This window comes from Mchenga conophoros, linkage group LG1, assembly GCF_057382185.1.
Source record: "Mchenga conophoros isolate Kocher_MC1m ecotype Shallow Benthic linkage group LG1, M_conophoros_male_GT1.1, whole genome shotgun sequence".
Taxonomy (NCBI): domain Eukaryota; kingdom Metazoa; phylum Chordata; class Actinopteri; order Cichliformes; family Cichlidae; genus Mchenga; species Mchenga conophoros.
Genome location: NC_140526.1, coordinates 4,781,923 through 4,801,182, shown reverse-complemented (window position 1 = coordinate 4,801,182; position 19,260 = coordinate 4,781,923). Strand labels below are relative to the sequence as shown.

The window sequence follows — 19,260 nt, the reverse complement described above, 5'->3', positions numbered from 1 at the left end:
GGTACATACATGAGCGCCCAGCCTCAGACACCAAGAACCACCAACACACCAACGTCTGAGGGCATCAGCCACTGGCAGGGAGTGTGGTGAGGGGAGAAAGGCCTCCATACTTCGGAGAGCCTGAGATGTTCCCAGAGAGGTGGAGTCTAAGAACAAACATTCATGTTTTCAAAAGGATAATCTTTTTTAATTTTTTACTTGCTTGTGTTTGGACAGCGTGGTGGTGCGGTGGTCAGCACTGTTGCCTCACAACAAGGAGGTCTGGATTTCAGTTCTAACATCAGGCTGGGGCCTTTCTGTGTGGCATTTTCTCCAGCTGCCTCTTGGAGTCTATGGGCAATAAATTAATAGGTTTGAATGTGAGTTCGAACTGTTGTCTGTCTCTAAGTGTTAGCCCTGTGATACGTGACCTGTCAGGGTGTACCCTGCCTCTCGCCCAATGACAGCTGAGAAAGGCTACAGCCACCCACAACCCTGATAAGGATGAGTGGAAGAGGATGGATGGATAGTTTGTGGTCTATCCTTCTATACTACCCCCATGGCACAATGACTAAATCTGAAAAAGTCAGGTCCCATGTATTAGCATGCATAATACGAAGAACAAGATAAAGCTGCTCATATGGTGGCTCTGTTAAATGCGGTTGCAGGTTTGTAGGTATATTCTCATGTAAACAGCACTTGTAGATCCTACTGGCTTACTTTTAATGCAACTTAAGGTCTGCAGCATGTCTCTAGGGCTGTTAGAGAAGCTAGAATTATCTTCAGTTTAATATGCATGAGTCCTCTGAAGTAACATCAGTACACAGTATCATGTTTACCAGCATCAGTGATCTGTGGTGCTTCATATTTTGGAAAGAGATTCCAAAAAGGAATAAAGCTGAAGAAAAAAAATTCTAATGGTCATCTACCTTTTTCTTGAAAGCTTTCTTGTTCTATAAAAGAGGCAGTTTGTACTTTATATTGGTAGTGATTACCAGGCAGAGTAATTGCCAGAAAACTAAATTTCCCCATCATTGCATCATTTTGCTTTGGCTTTTGTATATTCACTTTTTGCAGAGAACTGTTAGTTAAATTTATTTCTTATCACAAAGAAGCTTGAATATGGAATGAATCATATGTAGTCACATTTTCAGAATTTGCAGATGAGCCATACAGCTGTCTGGCAATAAAGTCACCGATTATCAGTAACTCAAAAGATGCTGAGATGGCAGAAAACAAACAAACAAACCATTAGCTGATAAGGACGCCACTCTTTTGACCACGAGGTATCCTTGAGAGTGAAGGGGAGTAGAGGTGACCTAATCATGAATGTGTGATGGTGGGTTCACAGAATTACAAGAACTCAGGAGGAATGATGAAGCATGAGCCTGTAGCTTTTGCAGTAGTCAAAGGAGGCAGGGTTGGGAAGGTCAAATTAAGGGAGGGGATGCGAGCATGTGTTAAGAATTGTCCTGCAGGGTGAAGGTGAAGAAAGAAATGGAAGTAAGGGAGAAGGGATGACATGGGATGACATGTATGCAGATAGTCTGAACCAAGTGAGAGTTGTAGGGTGTGTGTGTGAGGGGGGCATGTGTGGGGTGAGAGCCCAGCGTGGTTTTATAGTCCCTACAGACCTGTATTCGTGGCTGTATGAGTACAATCCATAGCTGCACTGTTCATAAAATGCAACATGTGTTAGCCCTTTATTTCTGGCTTAGATTCTGGCACAGTGTCTCTGGCTCAGTATCCACACTGGAATTGACACGCAAAGGTCAAAGCTAATAAAGTGGCAAGGAAGAGTGAGGCTCAGCATTAAGATGGGTAGCAGAATATACTGAGTATGGGGAACAGCGTGGTTAATGTGAAACAAAGCTAAAAAACGCAGCTTGACTGCCAACAACAGGCAAGATTGAACGGTTATGAGGCACACGTGTGACCAAAACTGCTGACTTCACACCACGCATTGTGTTCTGTCCAACCTCTGGTTCTACTTGAGACAATTTAAAAGACAACCGATTGAATTGCTGTCATCATGTATAATCTATACAGTGTGGTGTTTTAATGGTGTAAGCCTGTGTGATTGAAGGTAATGGAAGAGTGATTGTATTTGAGATTTATTAAAGAGAAGGCTATTAGGAGCTGTGTGAGGTGCTGCGGCAGACCCAATTATCATTAGATCCAGTTCAGACCAGTCAGCTAATTGGTGAGGGAAAAGTGAAAGGCTCATTCAGCATCTCTTTGTGAGTTCTGCTTTACAAGTTTGGAGCTGTAAGGATTGGTAAGCATTTGGTCTTTACTGATCATTTTTTATTTCCAGCAAGACTTTTCTTCAAACAAGGAAGATGAAAAAAGTTGATTAAATGATGATACTCAGATTGAATTATACATCTGATTTTGGTAAGTGCAGGTAGTTACTTTTCCTTTTTAAGGATCTTTTTTCTTTTAATATAAAAATTAAAAGCATTCTCAAAACAAATTTGCAATGCCATGTACCAAAGCAGGGCGACATTACAGGCTTAAGAACACTGTTGGCTCTTTAGTTTCACATTTTCTCCATGCTATAAAACATCAGAAAATTGTTTTGTAGGTGATATCAGTAGCTATGAAGTGCATATTTAAGAGCTTTTCATGGAGTTGCCGTTTCAAGACTTCAAAACTATCACAAATTTATGGTTTCCAACAAGAAAAGAACAGTGGCTTACAGGTTTCCTTCAGTATTTAGACTAGTAGGCTACAGAATATTTAGAATTTCTATTTTTAAGATCACTTTTAAGCATAAATGGTAAATGGGCTGGTTCTTACAGTATATAGTGCTTTTCAGCTTGAGCACTCTATGCAACATGCCTCATTCACTCATATTCAGTTTAATTTTTCGATTTCAATTTTATTTATACAGCACCAAATCACAAAGACCAGTCACCTCAAGTTGCCTTGTATTGTAAGGTAGACCCTAGAATAATACATACAAACCCAACAATCAAATGACCCCCATGAGCACTTTGGCGACAGTGAGAGCAAGTAACCTCCGGCAGAACCAGGGTCAGGGAGGGGCGGGGCCATGCTGTTGGGGTGAGAGAAGGAAGACAGGATAAAAGACATGCTGTGGAAGAGAGACAGAGATTAATAACAAGTATGATTCAGTGCAGCAAGGTCTATTAACACATAGTTATGCCGCAATAGGTGTAGGCTGCTGGGGGATTCCCATGATGCATTTAATATTTCTTCTTCAGTCACTTGTCTCACTCAGTAAGGGAGAATTCAGGGTCATCTGGTCCAGCCCTAACTATATGCTTTAGCAAAACAGAACGTTTTAAGCCTTAAAAGTAGAGATAGTGTCTGTCTCCCGAATCCAAACTGAAAGCAGGTTCCATAGAAGAGGAGCCTGAAAGGTTCTGCTCTCTCACACTCCAGGCTTATTTGTTGTTCCTAGAGTATTTAAAAGTAGAATGGGAGGCAAAGTGATATCATTAAGATAAGATGGGGACTAATTATTTAAGACCTTGTATGTGAGGAGCAGGGTTTTGAATTCAGTTCTGGATCTAACAGGAAGCCAATGAGGGGAAGCCAATACAGGAGAAATATGCTCTCTCTTTCTAGTCCCTGTCAGGACTCTTGCTGCAGCATTTTGGATTAACTGAAGGCTTTTTAGGGAGTTTTTAGGACTCCATGAAAAGGGGAGTCCTAATAATGAATTACAGTTGTCCAGCCTAGAAGTAATAAATGCATGAACTAGATTTTCACTCTGAGACAGGATATTTCTAACTTTAGAGATGTTGCGCAAATGGAGAAAGCAGTCTTACATATTTGTTTAATATGTGTATTGAAGGACATATCCTGGTCAAAAATGACTGCAAGGTTCTTCACAGTGTTACTGGAGGCCAAGGTAATGCCATCCTGAGTAAGAATCTGATTAAATACCATATTTTTAAGATTCACATTCATTCAAACACTTTTTTCTACTCCTAGGTGCTTTCTATCTAGCATCATCAAAGAGCAACTTGGGGTTGAGAATCTTGCCGGAGGACACTTTGGTGACTGTCGGAGCCAGGAATTAAATCTCCACCCTTCTGATTGGCAGATGACCTGAACTACAGCCACCCAAAAACTACAAATGTTTAGAGAGTGAGCCTATTGTTCCCGTTAACCATTTTAAAATATATAAAAACAGTTCAAAAGATTTAGAACTATTATATATATATATATAAAAAAAAGCAAAGGTGTTGCGTGTTGCTGCAGAAGTGTTCTGAGAGAATTAGCCCATGCTGCACCGCTGCACCTATGCAGCTCCACTGTCTACACCACATTGAAAAAAAAATTAAAAAGAGTGCCACAATTACTAAGCATGCTGTGTTGTGCATTGTGATTGCAGGTCCCTGTGTAATTAGGGACCTGCATCACAGTTTGACCCTGAAATTACTTTCAGCGGGTGTCGTTGTCACCAGATGCCATGCCAGCTAATGTTCCAAATTCTGGAGTTGGGTGAGGTCTCGTCAGGCAGGGGAAATCTGGTCAGAGGCTGTCCTTGGTGTTGAGGCTCTGCTCAGTTTGGCAGTGTCAACCTTCACACTGGTGCCAACAAATATTCCTTGCCCTACTCCCTACCCTCTAGACAACTGGCTGTCACTCGTGCAGTTCTGCCACACCCTCATATGCATGTGTGTACTTTTCCAACGCAACCAAACATGTCCAAGAAATACCCTCCTTGTGGAAACTATCCACCTGTTTCTTGTGAATGTGCCATTATGCTCAAAAACTTGTTCATGAGCTTCCTTGTTTGTGCTTATGTTGTGTACGTCTGTGAGTTCAGTGGAAAATAAACTGCTTATTCGGTGCTTCAGTTGTGTTTTCAGGGGTAATCACAAATGTTGCTGATCTCTCAGCATCGTTTATTATCTGGTAAACAGTGAGAGTGTAACTTACAGCCACAGCAGCTTCCCTCCAGCTTTGTCAGGCTCAATTTGGCTCAGTGCTGGCAGTGTAGAACTCAAGCTGTTCTCAAGTGTTGTCTGTCTGTCAACTCACAGGAGAAGCAGAGGGAAGTCAGACTCTTGACTCCAAACACTCCAAACACTTGAAACATGTAAAATATGAGCAATTTGTTGCCCAGTCTGCTGGTGTTGCCACTCATGTGTGACGAGTGTTAGCTCCATCCTTCACAAGCCTTGTTAATATGAGCTGTAGCATCTACAACCAATCTTTTTTCTTTCTTTCTTCTTTTTTTTAAACCACATCAGCTATGGATTTGTTGGTGCAGCTTGAGAATTCCTTTTAATCCATCTAATTCTTTCTCTGCACCTAATCCTTTTTTAATTCAACACCCTCAGTAACTTACAAGGAGACAAATCTAAAATGTAGGCATGGGATTTTGTCAGCTTACTTTGGCAAACTCCTTTTTCTCAATTTAAGACCCATTTCACTTTGTCTGGAAGACCACAGCAGAGAAAGCCTTAAGAGTTTAGGTGGGACGTGTTGTCTGGCTACAGGCTAAAGACGCAGATGCATTTGGAGCAGAGCCATAAAGTTCATCTAAGAATGAAGATATCTGACTAAAGCTCTGACGTGAAAAGATTTTTCAGCAGTCACCATATCTTTTCTTACTCTGTTAAACACTGTCAGCATTAACTATTCCCTGACATTTACCATCGCACAACTTTTGAGACTTTTTGTTTAGTCTGATAGTCAGTCTGGTTGTCTCATCAGTTATCATTAGCTAAGAGAGACTGGACTTGAGGTCAGAGGTCAGAGGGGGAAAAGGGTGTAAGGAAGGAAGATTACTGGAAGAATGTGGAAAAAAAGGTGTCAGAGAGTTGAAGGGTTCAGAGATGTTGAGTTGCTGAAAATGAACAAAACTACAAAGCTATGTAAGCAGTTGTGTGGCTTTCCTTTTGGAGCAACGATGCGGTGAAGGTACTTTAGGAAATGTCAAAGGATCACAAAAGTCAGAAACTGCATTTCAGAACAATGATGAGCTACAAAAGATTCAGTTTTGACCAAAGTGGTGAATAACCTGACAAAGCTGCTGCCTGTGATGCTAAAAAAAAAGGGAAGATTTGAGTGGCTTTTTTTTTGGGCTAAGCTGTTGAAGAAGAAAAAGAGTCTTGCAATAAATGTAACCATCAAACCCGAAGTACAAGAAATCAACATTATGACGGCCAGAATTGCTCCTCTGCCACCGACCACGGGCAGCCGGTCTATCTAGCCTCACGCACCGCAATGTGATTATTAGGCCCTGCTGCAGTCTGGAATGCTCTTTAGTGGTCTGCTGTACTTTATGGTATATGTGAATTATCATTGCCTACAGTTTGCTGACAAATCATGTACTTTCCTACCTCTCCGGTGCCCCTTTCATTGCTCACTTACGACTCTTACCCACAACTCTCTTAGCCCTCAAACTTATAATAAAAACTAATTTGGTCTCTTGGGAAATCACGCCAACTTTAGCTGAGGAGTGGCACCAGCTCCAAGTATCCCATTGTGCATTACGCATGATTCATTCTTCTGTTTTGTCTTTCCTTCTTATTCTCTCTGCCACTCACTCCATATCCTGATTTTTTTTTTTTTTTTGCCCCATAACCCCCACCTGCCCCTCACTACAGATGAATGTGCTGCAAACCGGGGCTTCAACAATGTGTTTACTGTGAACACTGGACATTCATTGGATGGGTGCATGAACTCCACTGGCAAATTCAATAGTCTGGCTTTTAGTGTCGTCACAAAAAAAGATGGGGTCTTTCTTCAGATTTCCATCTCATTCACACAGAGCTATTTGTCAACTTGGTTATGGGTGAATCCGGTCATTGCACAGTGAAGCCCCTTTCAAGCTCCAGCGATACTTCTTTGCCTTCAGGGGTAATTTGAGAACCAGTTACGATAAAAAAGCAGTCGAAGGTCATTTGGTTCTGTGTGATGCAATGTAATGAATCAGACCCATAATGCATTAGCTTTGCACAAAGGCAAGATGAATCAATGGGTATTCCATTATCATAACTGATTTACATTCATAATATGTATTATTACACTCAAAGGGGATCTACTGATGGTAAAGCGGCCTATTGTGCTTACGTGGCACAATAGGCCGCCAGTTCTGATGGATTACTAGATACTTGAGAACAAGCTATCAACAACAAATGGCTTGTCCTCACCTATTATGAGGGGCCCAAAAAAGGTGTTTAGACTGTGGCTTGAAGGTAGAGTTTCCATCTAACACCTTCATTAGAGGAGAATGCATCCTCAAATACCCCAACAGCCACGCTGAGGAAATCCAGTGTTAATGTAGAAGATGCCCTCTTTGTGGCTTCCTGCCAAAGATGCAACATTTTCACGAGCGCTTTACGGACTGAGCTCAGGTTTCTGGAAACAGTCAGAACAAACTTATGGCAAATCCCATTCAGTCGCTGCTCTGAGCTCTGCTGAAGGAAGCATATTTAGTGAAATCGGTTAACTGAATTTTTTAGCAATAAGATAAGGCACGCTCTAGGTTTTCCATCTTGGGATGAATCAACTCACAATTCAGTTTTTTGATCCAACACACGTAGCTAAATGTAGATTTTCAGTTTGGGATGTTGTTTAGCATATTTCTTGAATCCTTTTGACAACTATTGTCAAATGGAGGTCCTTTAGTTCTTATTTTGTCTCCATAATGTTTTTTTTTTTACTTATGCACATCTCTTGTAACATAATAGTGGTGCTAAAGCACAATTTTAATTTATTGAAAGACAAAGAACGCCCATATCTAGGATAGGTTCAACAATTTCTGTTTTGAGCATTGTTTAATTTGGTCCAAAGTCAGGTCCAAGAAGCTTGAGTTAATAAAAAGAAATTCAAGTTTATAAATCTAGTGCAACCCTGTATTAATTTCTCCTCAGCTGACCAGCCACAGAGATTAGCTGTCACCTGCTGCCCTCTAGTGTTAGACACCGCAACGTACAACAAATGGGATCAACTTTGATTGTCCACTTTTTAGTTCCTTCACAACTGATATATGTAGAATTGTCTTGATATTTGATTATGATGCAAGTTTCTGAATAATTAATTTATAAACCAAGTGAATAAAATTTATTCATTGATTGATGGGCCGCACGGTGGCGCAGTGGCACTGTTGCCTGAGTTAGACTCCACCATCTGGCTGGGGTGTTTCTAGGTGGAGTTTCTATGTTCTCTTCGTGATGCGTGGATACTCAGCTTCCTCCCACAGTCTACAGAAATGCAATTAGTGCGGTTAGGTCAGATATATGATTCTAAGTTGCTCATAGGTGGAAATGTGAGCGCAAACGGTTTTCTGTCTTTATGTGTTAATTGGAAGAGGATGGACATTAATAGACTGATATTTTTAACATTTTAATTCTTTAAGTTTAATTCTTTATAGACTTAAAAAAAACAGAAAGTGCATTTTATTGTTGTTCAGTTGTGTCATTTCCATGATCCTTAATGAGTCTTAAAATGAGTCAAGGCCAGTATATGTGAGCATGCTGAAAAAAAATAAACCCCCCAAAAACATTCACCAACAAGATAAACCATTACACAACCTGGCTCGTGTAACAAAATTCTCCTGCTGGTTAGAAATGAGAATCTTGCAAATGCTAATGAACAATGTGACACCATAAAACAACCTTCATATAAAAAAGGCTTGTTTTCAGTGAACCTGTGAATAGAGCCAGCTATTAAGTCATTCAGAGCTATACGTCATCTTAAAAACTTATGAAAGAAATTCCCAGGAGATAAATTGTAATCAAAACTTACTTTTGATAAATGACTGTCATATCAATCACCCATACACAAACCACAGCATTGTGTAGTTGGAGAAAAAAAGGAATTACAGAACTAGCTGTATATGCTCCTGATTTTGGTGTGAGCTGGTCAGGCTGTGTTTGGTCCTTCTGGTAAAAAAAGGTGTTTGAAATCGTCAGAGCTTAAAGAAAATAGATTTGCATCAAACTGTCTTTAGTGAGGCGAAAGTTACAGCAATACATCTACTCTGCCTGCATACACACATGTAATACAGGCACCATGTATAAAAAAACAGCACATGTGCAGAGTGTTCAATGATGTATTCCCGATGTGTAAAAATTCATGTTTATCATGCTAACCTAATAGCATTTCAAAATTTCTGTATTTATTTATCTTTTCCCCGCTCACCCTTCCTTCCTCCCATTATTCCCCCAACCCTTCCACACTCTAAAACACTCCAGGAATGAGCCGGGAAGGCACGGCATCGGTGTACCGTTTCCAGTCTTTGCCATACTTGCTGCTGCAGCGGTGTTCATCGCGAACACAGCGGTGGACCAGCAAGATAGTCATGTAAACAATGTAGAAATATGGAAGTATGTGGCCGAAACCACACGAGGCACAATAGGCCAGAGAGCCCATCAGGTCACCGGTGTAGTTGAAGTGCCGGGCCACGCCCCAGAAGCCTGAGGTCAGGAGCTTGCTGCGGTGCATGCCGCCATCGGCGGAGCGATATGTGCACTCAATCCATGTTGGTTTGCGGCCCCAGATGGAGCAGGAGCCCTCTGTGCGGCGGAACAGATCCTTCTGGTGGTTGGTGGAGCGAAAGATGTAATACCCAACGAGGCCGAGCAGCAAGACGGCGAGGGCGTGGGCATCGGAGAGCTGGACTGGGTGGTACACCAGGTACAGACCCTGAAGAGAAACAAACGCATTCATTCTTAATGGAAGCCATCTGATTATCAAGGTAAGAGTATGAGAAAAGTAACACTGATGAAGTTTGATCTTGTGTGTTTTTGAGTGTTACCATCTATATATTTGTTACCTGCAGTGTGTAGAGGTATGGCAGCCAAACACAGTCTCCCCAGCCCAGATACCATCCAAAGTGGTCATGACAGATATCGATGGTCTTCAGGTACCACGCCTCATTCCAGAAGAAGTCCAGTACATAAATAGCCTATCAGAAGCAGAGGCTTTTTACTCAAATTGCAGCTTTAGACTTCAGTTGCTTCGATTTTCATCCAACAAAGGTTTTCTTTAAAGTCGCCCAAAACTAAAATAGCCTCAGTGAGCCAAAAGCTTCGGCTTCAAAGTCATATATGCTCAGTTTCAGGCAGGCTTCGTACTATTCCTAATACGGTCATCTCAGACACACAGCACTAAGTGTGAGCACAGAAGCACCGCCCACCTCTTGTTCAAACTCTGTTTATAAGGGAGAGTGACCTTTAAGAGAGAGGAACTAAATCAAAATCAGGCTGAGGATGAACTGAGAGGTAAAGTAAAGAGAGCTCAAGAATAAAAATGTCTTTCAGCATTATGGGTCCGCTTTAATGAAACATGTTGGAAATATATCATGCACATCTACACACAACCTTGATGTGAACATGAAGGATGCAATGCTCTGTTGTATTTTAAGTTTCACAGCATACGGTGGGTTAGATAAACTTGTTGTACTAGGATATAAACCCGGATATTGACAAAAAGTTTGAGATAGTAGAAACATTTAATTAAATTCTGAAAAAATAGAAATGTAAAAGAAAGAATTAATATTTACAGATCTAGTTTATTTCTATGTCAGCAATCGAAGGTAAGTTAAACCTGACCTTCTGTCATTGAACACAGTCTGTACCAAAGATCTGCTGAGTTGCATTCTACCACTGAAACAGGTGACACTATCTAATCTACTCATCAGAGGCTTGCTCAGGTTAATCAGTCCGCAGCCATAGTTCACCTGTTATAATATGACTGGGCTTTAGAGCTGCCAACAGAAGACTGCTGACCAAGGAGCACTGTGAAAGTAGGACACATCAGGGCTTTTCCTGCTTACAGGAATTCATGAGCATCTTGAGGAGGTTTTATCCAAAGCTCGATGAAAACATTTTTTTCCCCTTGGTTCATTATGATGTCAGTGAGTGCAAATACCTACAATATGGCCTTCTCAGACATACAACTAGTTAAAGCTTCTTTGAATAGAGGCAGCAAATCTGGAGCTAAAAAACACTCATTTCAGGGCTGCAACAAGACTAAATAAGAATGATTTTGAACCGTAAACCTTGCAAAGCCACTCTAGCAGTGCAAGTATAAAAATATCCTCTTAAATCATTCAACTTTCACCTGAAATTGCGAAAGAAGATTCATTTAATTTAAACCTCGTCTTACCTGCAGTACATTCACCAGGATCATGGAATTGGTGATGTAACCGTAGAGTTCTTGTTGCTTGGCCATGTAGGACAGATTGATTAGAGTCCAGGCTACGATGCCGGGCCGGCCGTTGAAGAATAACTTGAAGTCAAACCACTTGCCTATGCGGGGGTTGAACTCAATACCCATCATGTAGTTATAGAAGATGTTCCCTGTGAACTTGCTGTATAGTCAGAAACAGAGATGGAAGAAAACATGTTCAAAAAGTTGCTTTAAACTTCTGCTCCTCCTACCTCAGTGACACGTGTGCATCAGTACTCACCAGTCCTCAGCGTTGGTGGGGAAAAGATGCGCTTTTATGAAAGCAAACGTGGACACAGCATAGCCCAGTATGTTAGTGCACCACAGCAGGGGGATCCAGTTGTCGAATATGATCGTGGGAGAAAACCAGTGGAAATAATGTGCGTTGGCAAACCACAGTGCATGAGTGATGAGCCAGCACTGCAGTCCATTGATCTCATACTTGTTAATCAGGCCTTGTGAACAGAGAAAAAAAAAGACAACTATTTCTACATACTGCTTTGATAATAAAAGCCAAAATCTATTAATCTTTTCACAGGCATGGGTATAAAACAGGTCCTCATAATTAAACAAGTGCTGTGGACTGATGAGTGGGTGTATGTGTGTATTAATCTGTTAATCACCAGCTGGGGTTCGTGCTCCTTCCTGCACACCACCAACATAGCCAGGGATGAACTTGTGGGTAATATCAGGAAAACACATGTACAGGAACACCTAAAGGAAAACACAGAGCATTTGAACTAAAAGACAACAGACAGTTTCTTTGAGTTACACTGCCCTCAAACTCCCCTGCTTACCTGGAAGCTCACCCAGATGGCATAGATCTTAGCAGCTGACCACGAGAAGGAGGGTGCCCGGGCCCAAATGGAGAGCAGGGTGGCCTCTCCTTGGTACAGATCCAACACAGGCTGGGTGATGGAGCACTCATACTGATCACAGGCCATCACAAAGTAGAAGACAATGAAAGGGGCAAAGCAAAGGAGGCCGATTACACTGATGAGGGAAAACCAGTCCACCTCCCTGTGAACAGATCATACATGCACACAGATACAGTGTGAAGACTTCAAGCTGAAACATTATTCACCTGTTTCATATTTCTCTAAATGTGAAATGTGAGTGCAGTACTCTAAACCTAAATACTTTGAGCCTCTCTTAAATAAGGGTGATAGGACCCCCTAGAGGTACTTTACGGTACTGCATAGGAAACAAGTTTATTTTGTTTTGGGGTTTTTTAACCTATAAACTATGTATTATGAATAATTCCTAAAATTAAACATGTATTGGTTAAACAAAATAATTGCTAAGATAAAACTCCATTTTAGTACCAATCAGAATAAAACCTGACTGATGGAAAAGGCAAAAGATTACGAGGAAGAATTACAACAAAATAAATCCATCTATCCATTCTCTTATCCTTTGCAGGCTCGCGGGGGACGTGCTTCATGACTTGGTTCCATGAAGCTGGTTTGCACAATAACAGGAAACTAGAACAAAAGAGCACCAAAATGGAATGCAGCTGTTTTTTATTCTCTTGCATTACACATGTGAAGAGTACAACTTCTACCAAACATCACATGATTCAACAAAAAAGGGAATTATGCAGTTTTTTTTGTGGATTATCATTAAACTTTCATTTCTTAGTCAAGCATCATTTCTGCAAGGGAAACCATCTTAGCCATGTCAGCTCTGTGGCTTCGGTAATGACCGACTGTCAGTCTGAAATCGATCAAAAACTGTTTAACGGACTGGCTCGAAATTTTACACTGACCTTCGCTTGCCCAGGTGATCACTTTTGCTCCTTAGCAGCTCATCCTTCATCACCAGCAGGTAAATATCATTTGACTGGTCTTATTGTAGATATTTATGGTCTCCAGGTGACAAATCCTAAAGCTGCAGTTATTGTCTCTAAATAAATTGATGGATCGATTCTGCACTGATGTACCACAGAGATGACTGCAGAGACTCGCAGACCAGCCTGGTTGTTAAACTGGGAAACAACAAAATGTTCCGTGCCAGCATACCTGACGACATATTTGCAGCAGGTGAACGTGAACTGTAATGAGTGCTGCTCTCCTTGTGTTTTCAGGGAAATAAATAAAAAAAAATCATAGGATAGACTGACATTTATTTTGGGTTATACATAGTAATTAACAGCTTAATATTTCATCTAAAGTCATCATCAGCTCCAGTTTGTGACAATAATGTGTTTATGATCAAACACTTGTCAAAGTAACGACAGTCTCATTAGCCTCAGACATACATTCTGATTAATTTTTAATCTAACCACTTCCCCCTGGTGCATTACTCTCTGTTTACATATCTGTGTGTCTTCTCCCAGCTTTGTACCAAGGCTCATTTGTGTGCCATGAATATATGATGTGTTGATCAAACCGTTTATGATGCCATATCCCAATGACCCAGATAAGTCTGAAGATTGTGTTCTGAATTTCATGGACTTGTTTAACAAATTGTTCCAGGATGTTGCTGAAAAAGCGGTGTGTCAGTGTTTCCATTTATAGTTTGTGGAAGATTTCAGTTTTTTGGGTTTTTTTTTTTATAGTCTTAATCTCAGTAGAAATTTTCTGGCGGTCCTCAAACTTTACTTTGTTATCAAAAGTTAAATGCAACAGCACTTTGGTCTTAAAACTCAAGACTAAACTTGAAATCACTTACTGATGTCAGTTAAAAACCAACCAAAATACCAAGTGGTATTTAAAGACTCTTTCATCATCCTGTACATGAATGTAGACATGCTTACATTATGATCATAATAGTGAGATAAGGGTTCGACTGCAGCTTGTTTCAGATAAATAAATAAATGCAATTGCATGTGTAGAGAGTGAGGAAATAGTAGCACCGTTTAATTGAAGTGTTTTTGTTTTTAAATTTTAGAGCTTAAGACAGTTCATTTTTAAGGTCTGTGTTCTCCTGGCTTAAAAAATGCATTTCATGGAGTAATTAAACTCTGTGTCAAGACTGCTCTGTGTATATTTAAGCCAAACACGTCTATGCATTTTAACATTATTTCTGACTATATGATAAACAAAGATTATATGTTTTTAATGTCCGAGTAGATTGTTTGCAGGAAAGACTCTCAACAACTTTTTTAGGACTTTCTGAGAAGTTTGTCAAAACTGCCAAGGAAAATTTAGGGTGTTTTTTCAGTGAATTCGACTCACCACGCTCTCCCCCACTGTGCTAGCTGCTCCTTCTGTTCAGATCTTTTCCCATTGGCACTGTGCTGCGGTCGTCTCCTGGTGGTCTCCATGGTCACTGCTCCACTCAACTCTGGTGAAGAATTGTGCTATTAGTTTACAATCTGTTATCTACAAATGTGCTGCACTTTGTGCACCACTGCGGTAAGGTCAGATACTCAGTAACTTTCACTGAATGTACCAGCAGTAAGTAACAGCCTGTTATTAACCAAACAGATGTTACCTTCCAGTTCACATATTGACTCTTTTGTGTGTACTTGCTGAACAAACCCTCCAGAGTCACAGTCTCACTGCAAATCTAATCATGCAGCTTACTCCACAGGCTGCACGTTTCTAAACAGATAATGTGCTAATTGGAGGAATAAAGTGCAAATCCTTGGAGATGTGCGATAACAGACAGACCCAACTCGTTTAACAGGAAACCTGATGGCATGAAATCTTTTATTCTTCTTTGTATCGGTTTCATTTTCGCTTCTCTCTTTCACACACAGACACAGTCACGTCTCCTCCGTGTCATGCATTCATGCACTGTTGCTTTACAGTAAACTTAACTGTAACCCATCCTAAGCTAAAAAAGGTAAGTACTAAAACTTACTTTCCAGGAATTTGCATTACCTGCACAAACAGGGGGCGGATCCCCAGAATGTGACCCTGTGAACCGCCCCACAAACATGAGTAACACAAATGCACACCGTTCTGCAGCACTAAAGCTACAATAACAATAAAACTGGAAAACTTCAGTTTAAAACACTTAAGGCTTTCATGTATATAGTGCAAACAAGTAAAAACACGCTGTTTTTAGCAGCTTCCTGTAGAAAGCTAAATCTGACGGGGGAGGGGGAAACCCATCGTTGTATAACGTAAACAAAACCTTTAATTTCCGGATTATGTGTTGATAGTATGATTGTTCAGTACATACGTCTGTCTGTCTTGCAAGATCCACTTCCCATAATGCAAACTTAATCTACCGTGTCCATACAGAAATAACTGCGTCCTTTGTTCCATGTACAGTGGATTTTAAAAAGCACACTCACAATTTATTCACGGAATACCGTTAAACACACGCTACACAAATGCACCGTGACCCACTCACCTGTAGATAACCGTAACAAATGAGGGACAACCTTCTCTCCACTCCTTTCCTCTTGCCCAGGTGTTGGTTATAGAATAACAGCTGGAGAGAGCTCACCGTTCAGTTACAGACTCCGCCTATAGCGCCATTAAGTTGTCAGAGTCAGCCAATGCCAATCAAGAGAAGGCGGGCACGGGAAGAGATTCTGATTAGTGATTGGGTGATGCTGACTGGAGCCACAAGCGCCTGATAGCGTCACTTGTGGTTGAATGGTTCAGAAAGACTAGACAACAAACTTCCGACACACACATTCTCTGCCCTTTGACATTTGAGGATTAAAAAGTAAATGTTTTTTTTTTTTTTTTAAATGTTAATTACAATAATACTCAAGATATATGTAAGAAAATGACAGACAATTATTCAATTATTGTGTTGACATCGATACACGACAGATTTGGGTCTCTTTTCAAGTAAATAACTAATAATAACTTTTAAAAATGTTTGAAAAGTGTTTTTTTAAAACTAATTAAAAAATTAAAGAAGAAAATAAATATGGTCATTTCAATTCCCAAAAAAGGTTGAGAGGCTGTGCAAATTGGAAGTAAAAATGAAGTACAATGACAAGAGAAGATACCAAATGTTTAAGTGCAGGAATTTTATAATTTCATTAAAAAAAAAAAACTTGGTCATTTTGAATCTGATGGTAGCAGCATGTGTCAACAAAGCTGGGAGACCTACTGAAAAACAACTGGAGGAACATTTTGCCACTAAATAAGACAACAGATCATTAACATAACCAGTATAAAAATAGCATCTCAGAGGAGTTTATTTTTTTCCTTTTTTAAAGAGTTTCTTAGTAGTACAGGTACAGGTTCATCAATTTTCAAAAATAAACAAAAAGAAAAAAAATTCAGAGAATTAGATAAATCAGTATTGGATGTCAGTGATCTTCAGACACCTGAGGCAGCTTTAAAACAGGCAGAATTCTGTCATAAAAACATCCAGAAATCTTTTTCTGGGAAATCCGTTTTGACCAGGATATATCCTTCAATGCACATATTAGGCAAGGCAAGGCAAGGCAAGTTTATTTGTATAGCACAATTCAACAACAAGGTGATTCAAAGTGCTTTACAGAGACATTAGAAACAGGAACAAATAAAAAGCATGATTTAAAATTGAATAAAACAAGCAAATAAACTAACTAACTAATTAACAAACAAACAAACAAACAACAGTATATAAAATCAAAACAGATAAAATCAGAACAGTAGATAAAATCAGTAGTTAAATGTAAGTTTTGAAATTTAAGCTTAAAGTGTGGATTTGGTGCTTTATTCAAATGCAGCTGAGAATAGGTGAGTCTTCAACCTGGATTTAAATAAACTGAGTGTTTCAGCTGATCTGAGGCTTTCTGGGAGTTTGTTCCAGATATAAGGAGCATAAAAGCTGAATGCAGCTTCTCCGTGTCTGGTTCTGACTCTGGGAACTGATAAAAGACCGGATCCAGATGACCTGAGGGATCTGGATGGTTCATACTGGGTCAGGAGGTCATTGATGTATTTTGGTCCTAAACCATTCAGAGCTTTATAGGCCAGCATCAGAACTTTAAAGTCTATCCTCTGACGGACAGGCAGCCAGTGTAAGGACCTCAGAGCTGGACTGATGTGGTCCACTTTTTTGGTCTTAGTGAGGACTCGAGCAGCAGAGTTCTGAATGAGCTGTAGTTGTCTGACTGATTTTTTAGGTAGACCTGTAAAGATGCTGTTACAGTAATCAAGCCTACTAAAGATGAATGCATGGACTAGTTTTTCCAGGTCCTGTTGAGACATCAGATCTTTTATCCTTGATATATTCTTGAGGTGATAGTAAGCTGACTTTGTTATTGTCTTAATGTGTTTTTCTAAGTTTAGGTCTGCATCCATCACTACACCCAAATTTCTCGCCTGGTTTGTGGTTTTTAGATGTATAGATTGAAGTTCTCTGGTGACCTGTAATCGTTTTTCTTTGGCGCCAAAGACTATTACCTCAGTTTTGTTTTTGTTTAGCTGGAGAAAATTGTGGCACAACCAGTCATTGATTTCCTCAATGCATTTACCAAGAGCCTGTACAGGGCCTCGGTCTCCTGGTGACATTGTGATATATATTTGTGTGTCATCTGCATAGCTGTGATAGTTTATTTTGTTGTTCTTTATAATCTGTGCCAGTGGGAGCATGTAGATGTTAAACAGAAGGGGTCCCAAGATGGAACCTTGGGGAACTCCACATGTGATACTTGTCTGCTCAGATGTGAAGTTACCTATTGATACAAAGTATTTCCTGTTTTCTACGTATGTTTTGAACCAGTTTAGTACAGGTCCTGAAAGACCTGTCCAGTTCTCCAGTCGTTTGAGTAATATGTTGTGGTCAACTGTATCAAATGCTGCACTGAGATCCAGTAAAACTAGGACTGACATTTTTCCACTGTCTGTATTCAGACATATGTCATTAAACACTTTGGTCAGAGCGGTTTCAGTGCTGTGGTTCTGTCTAAAACCTGACTGGAAGGCATCGTAGCAGTTATTCTGTTTTAAGAAGTAACTGAGCTGTTGAGAAACTGCTTTTTCAATGATCTTACTTAAAAACGGGAGATTTGAGATCGGCCTGTAGTTGTTCATTTGTGTCTTGTCAAGATTGTCCTTTTTCAGTATAGGTTTGATTACAGCAGTTTTTAGTGATTCTGGAAACACACCTGATAATAAAGAAAAGTTGACGATCTGTAACAGGTCTGACTCTAAAGTCTTTGAGACCTTTTTGAAAAAACTTGTTGGCAGGACATCTAAACAGCAGGAGGAGGAGTTCAGTTGACCTAAGATGTCCTCCAGGTCTTTGCTGTTAATAGGTTGAAACTGTTTCATGGTGTTTAAACAGTTTTTTGGTGGACACAGTACATATCCTGGATCTGCTGTTGATGTACCAATTGCTTGTCTAATTTTTTGGATTTTTTCAGTGAAGAATTTGGCAAAGTCATTGCAGGCCATGGTCGAATGAAGTTCAGCTGCCACTGGCACAGGAGGGTTTGTTAGCCTGTCAACTGTAGAAAATAAGACCCGAGCATTATGGCTGTTTTTAGTGATGATGTCAGAGAAGTAGGACCTCCTTGCATTCCTCAGTTGTAAATTATAATTGTGAAGTTTCTCTTTATAAATGTCATAATGAACCTGGAGGTTTGTTTTTCTCCATCTGCGCTCAGCTTTCCTACACTCTCTTTTTTCTTTTTTCACCAGTGTGGAGTTTCTCCATGGAGACTTTTTCCTTCCAGAGATAACCTTCACCTTAATGGGAGCAATAGTGTCCATTACATTTAACATGTTAGCATTGAAGCTATTGACGAGCTCATTGACTGACCCTCTGGGCAGGTCAGGTGTTAATGGGAAGACCTGGTTAAAAATTGCACTACTGTGTTCAGTTACGCACCGTTTTGTGATCACTGTTGTTGATATATTTGTGTGGGCTGAGATTTTACTTTCAAAGAAAACACAGTAATGATCAGACAGGCCCACATCAGACACAGTAACCTTTGAAATGCTCAGGCCTTTGGAGATCAGTAGGTCAAGAGTGTGTCCTCTATTATGTGTGGCCTCTGTTACATGCTGAGTCAGCCCAAAGTTGCCCAGAGTGTTACTCAGGTCTTTAGTCCCTTTGTCCTGAGGGTTGTCCACATGGATGTTAAAATCCCCAGCAATAATTACACAGTCAAAATCAACACAGATCACAGACAGCAGTTCACTGAGGTCATTAAAAAAGTCTGTGCAGTATTTGGGAGGCCTGTAAACATTAAGAAACACAACT

At 40.2% G+C, this 19,260-nt stretch overlaps 1 protein-coding gene across 1 annotated transcript; it reads right to left on the bottom strand.

The window, feature by feature from the left end:
- Positions 1 to 8,303: 8,303 nt before the first annotated feature.
- dhcr7 (7-dehydrocholesterol reductase) lies at positions 8,304 to 15,570 on the bottom strand. The gene is made up of 8 exons (XM_085288935.1): positions 15,454 to 15,570; positions 14,325 to 14,433; positions 11,943 to 12,165; positions 11,769 to 11,859; positions 11,387 to 11,600; positions 11,083 to 11,287; positions 9,749 to 9,880; positions 8,304 to 9,618 (listed from the first exon to the last, which is right to left on the bottom strand). Exons 2-8 carry the CDS (start codon positions 14,411 to 14,413, stop codon positions 9,154 to 9,156), a joined length of 1,419 nt encoding a protein of 472 aa, XP_085145061.1. The 5' UTR covers positions 14,414 to 14,433; positions 15,454 to 15,570; the 3' UTR covers positions 8,304 to 9,153.
- Between the last annotated feature and the right edge of the window lie 3,690 nt (positions 15,571 to 19,260).

What these genes read in the sequence shown, in the direction of transcription:
- dhcr7 (XM_085288935.1), bottom strand. Translation starts at nt 14,413, where the DNA reads ATGGAGACCACCAGGAGACGACCGCAGCACAGTGCCAATGGGAAAAGA. An exon ending in GCACAGTGGGGGAGAGCGTG is followed by an intron (nt 12,166 to 14,324) that starts GTGAGTCGAATT and finishes ATCTGTTCACAG; the next exon opens with GGAGGTGGACTGGTTTTCCC. An exon ending in CATACCTCTACACACTGCAG is followed by an intron (nt 9,619 to 9,748) that starts GTAACAAATATA and finishes GTTTCTCTTCAG; the next exon opens with GGTCTGTACCTGGTGTACCA.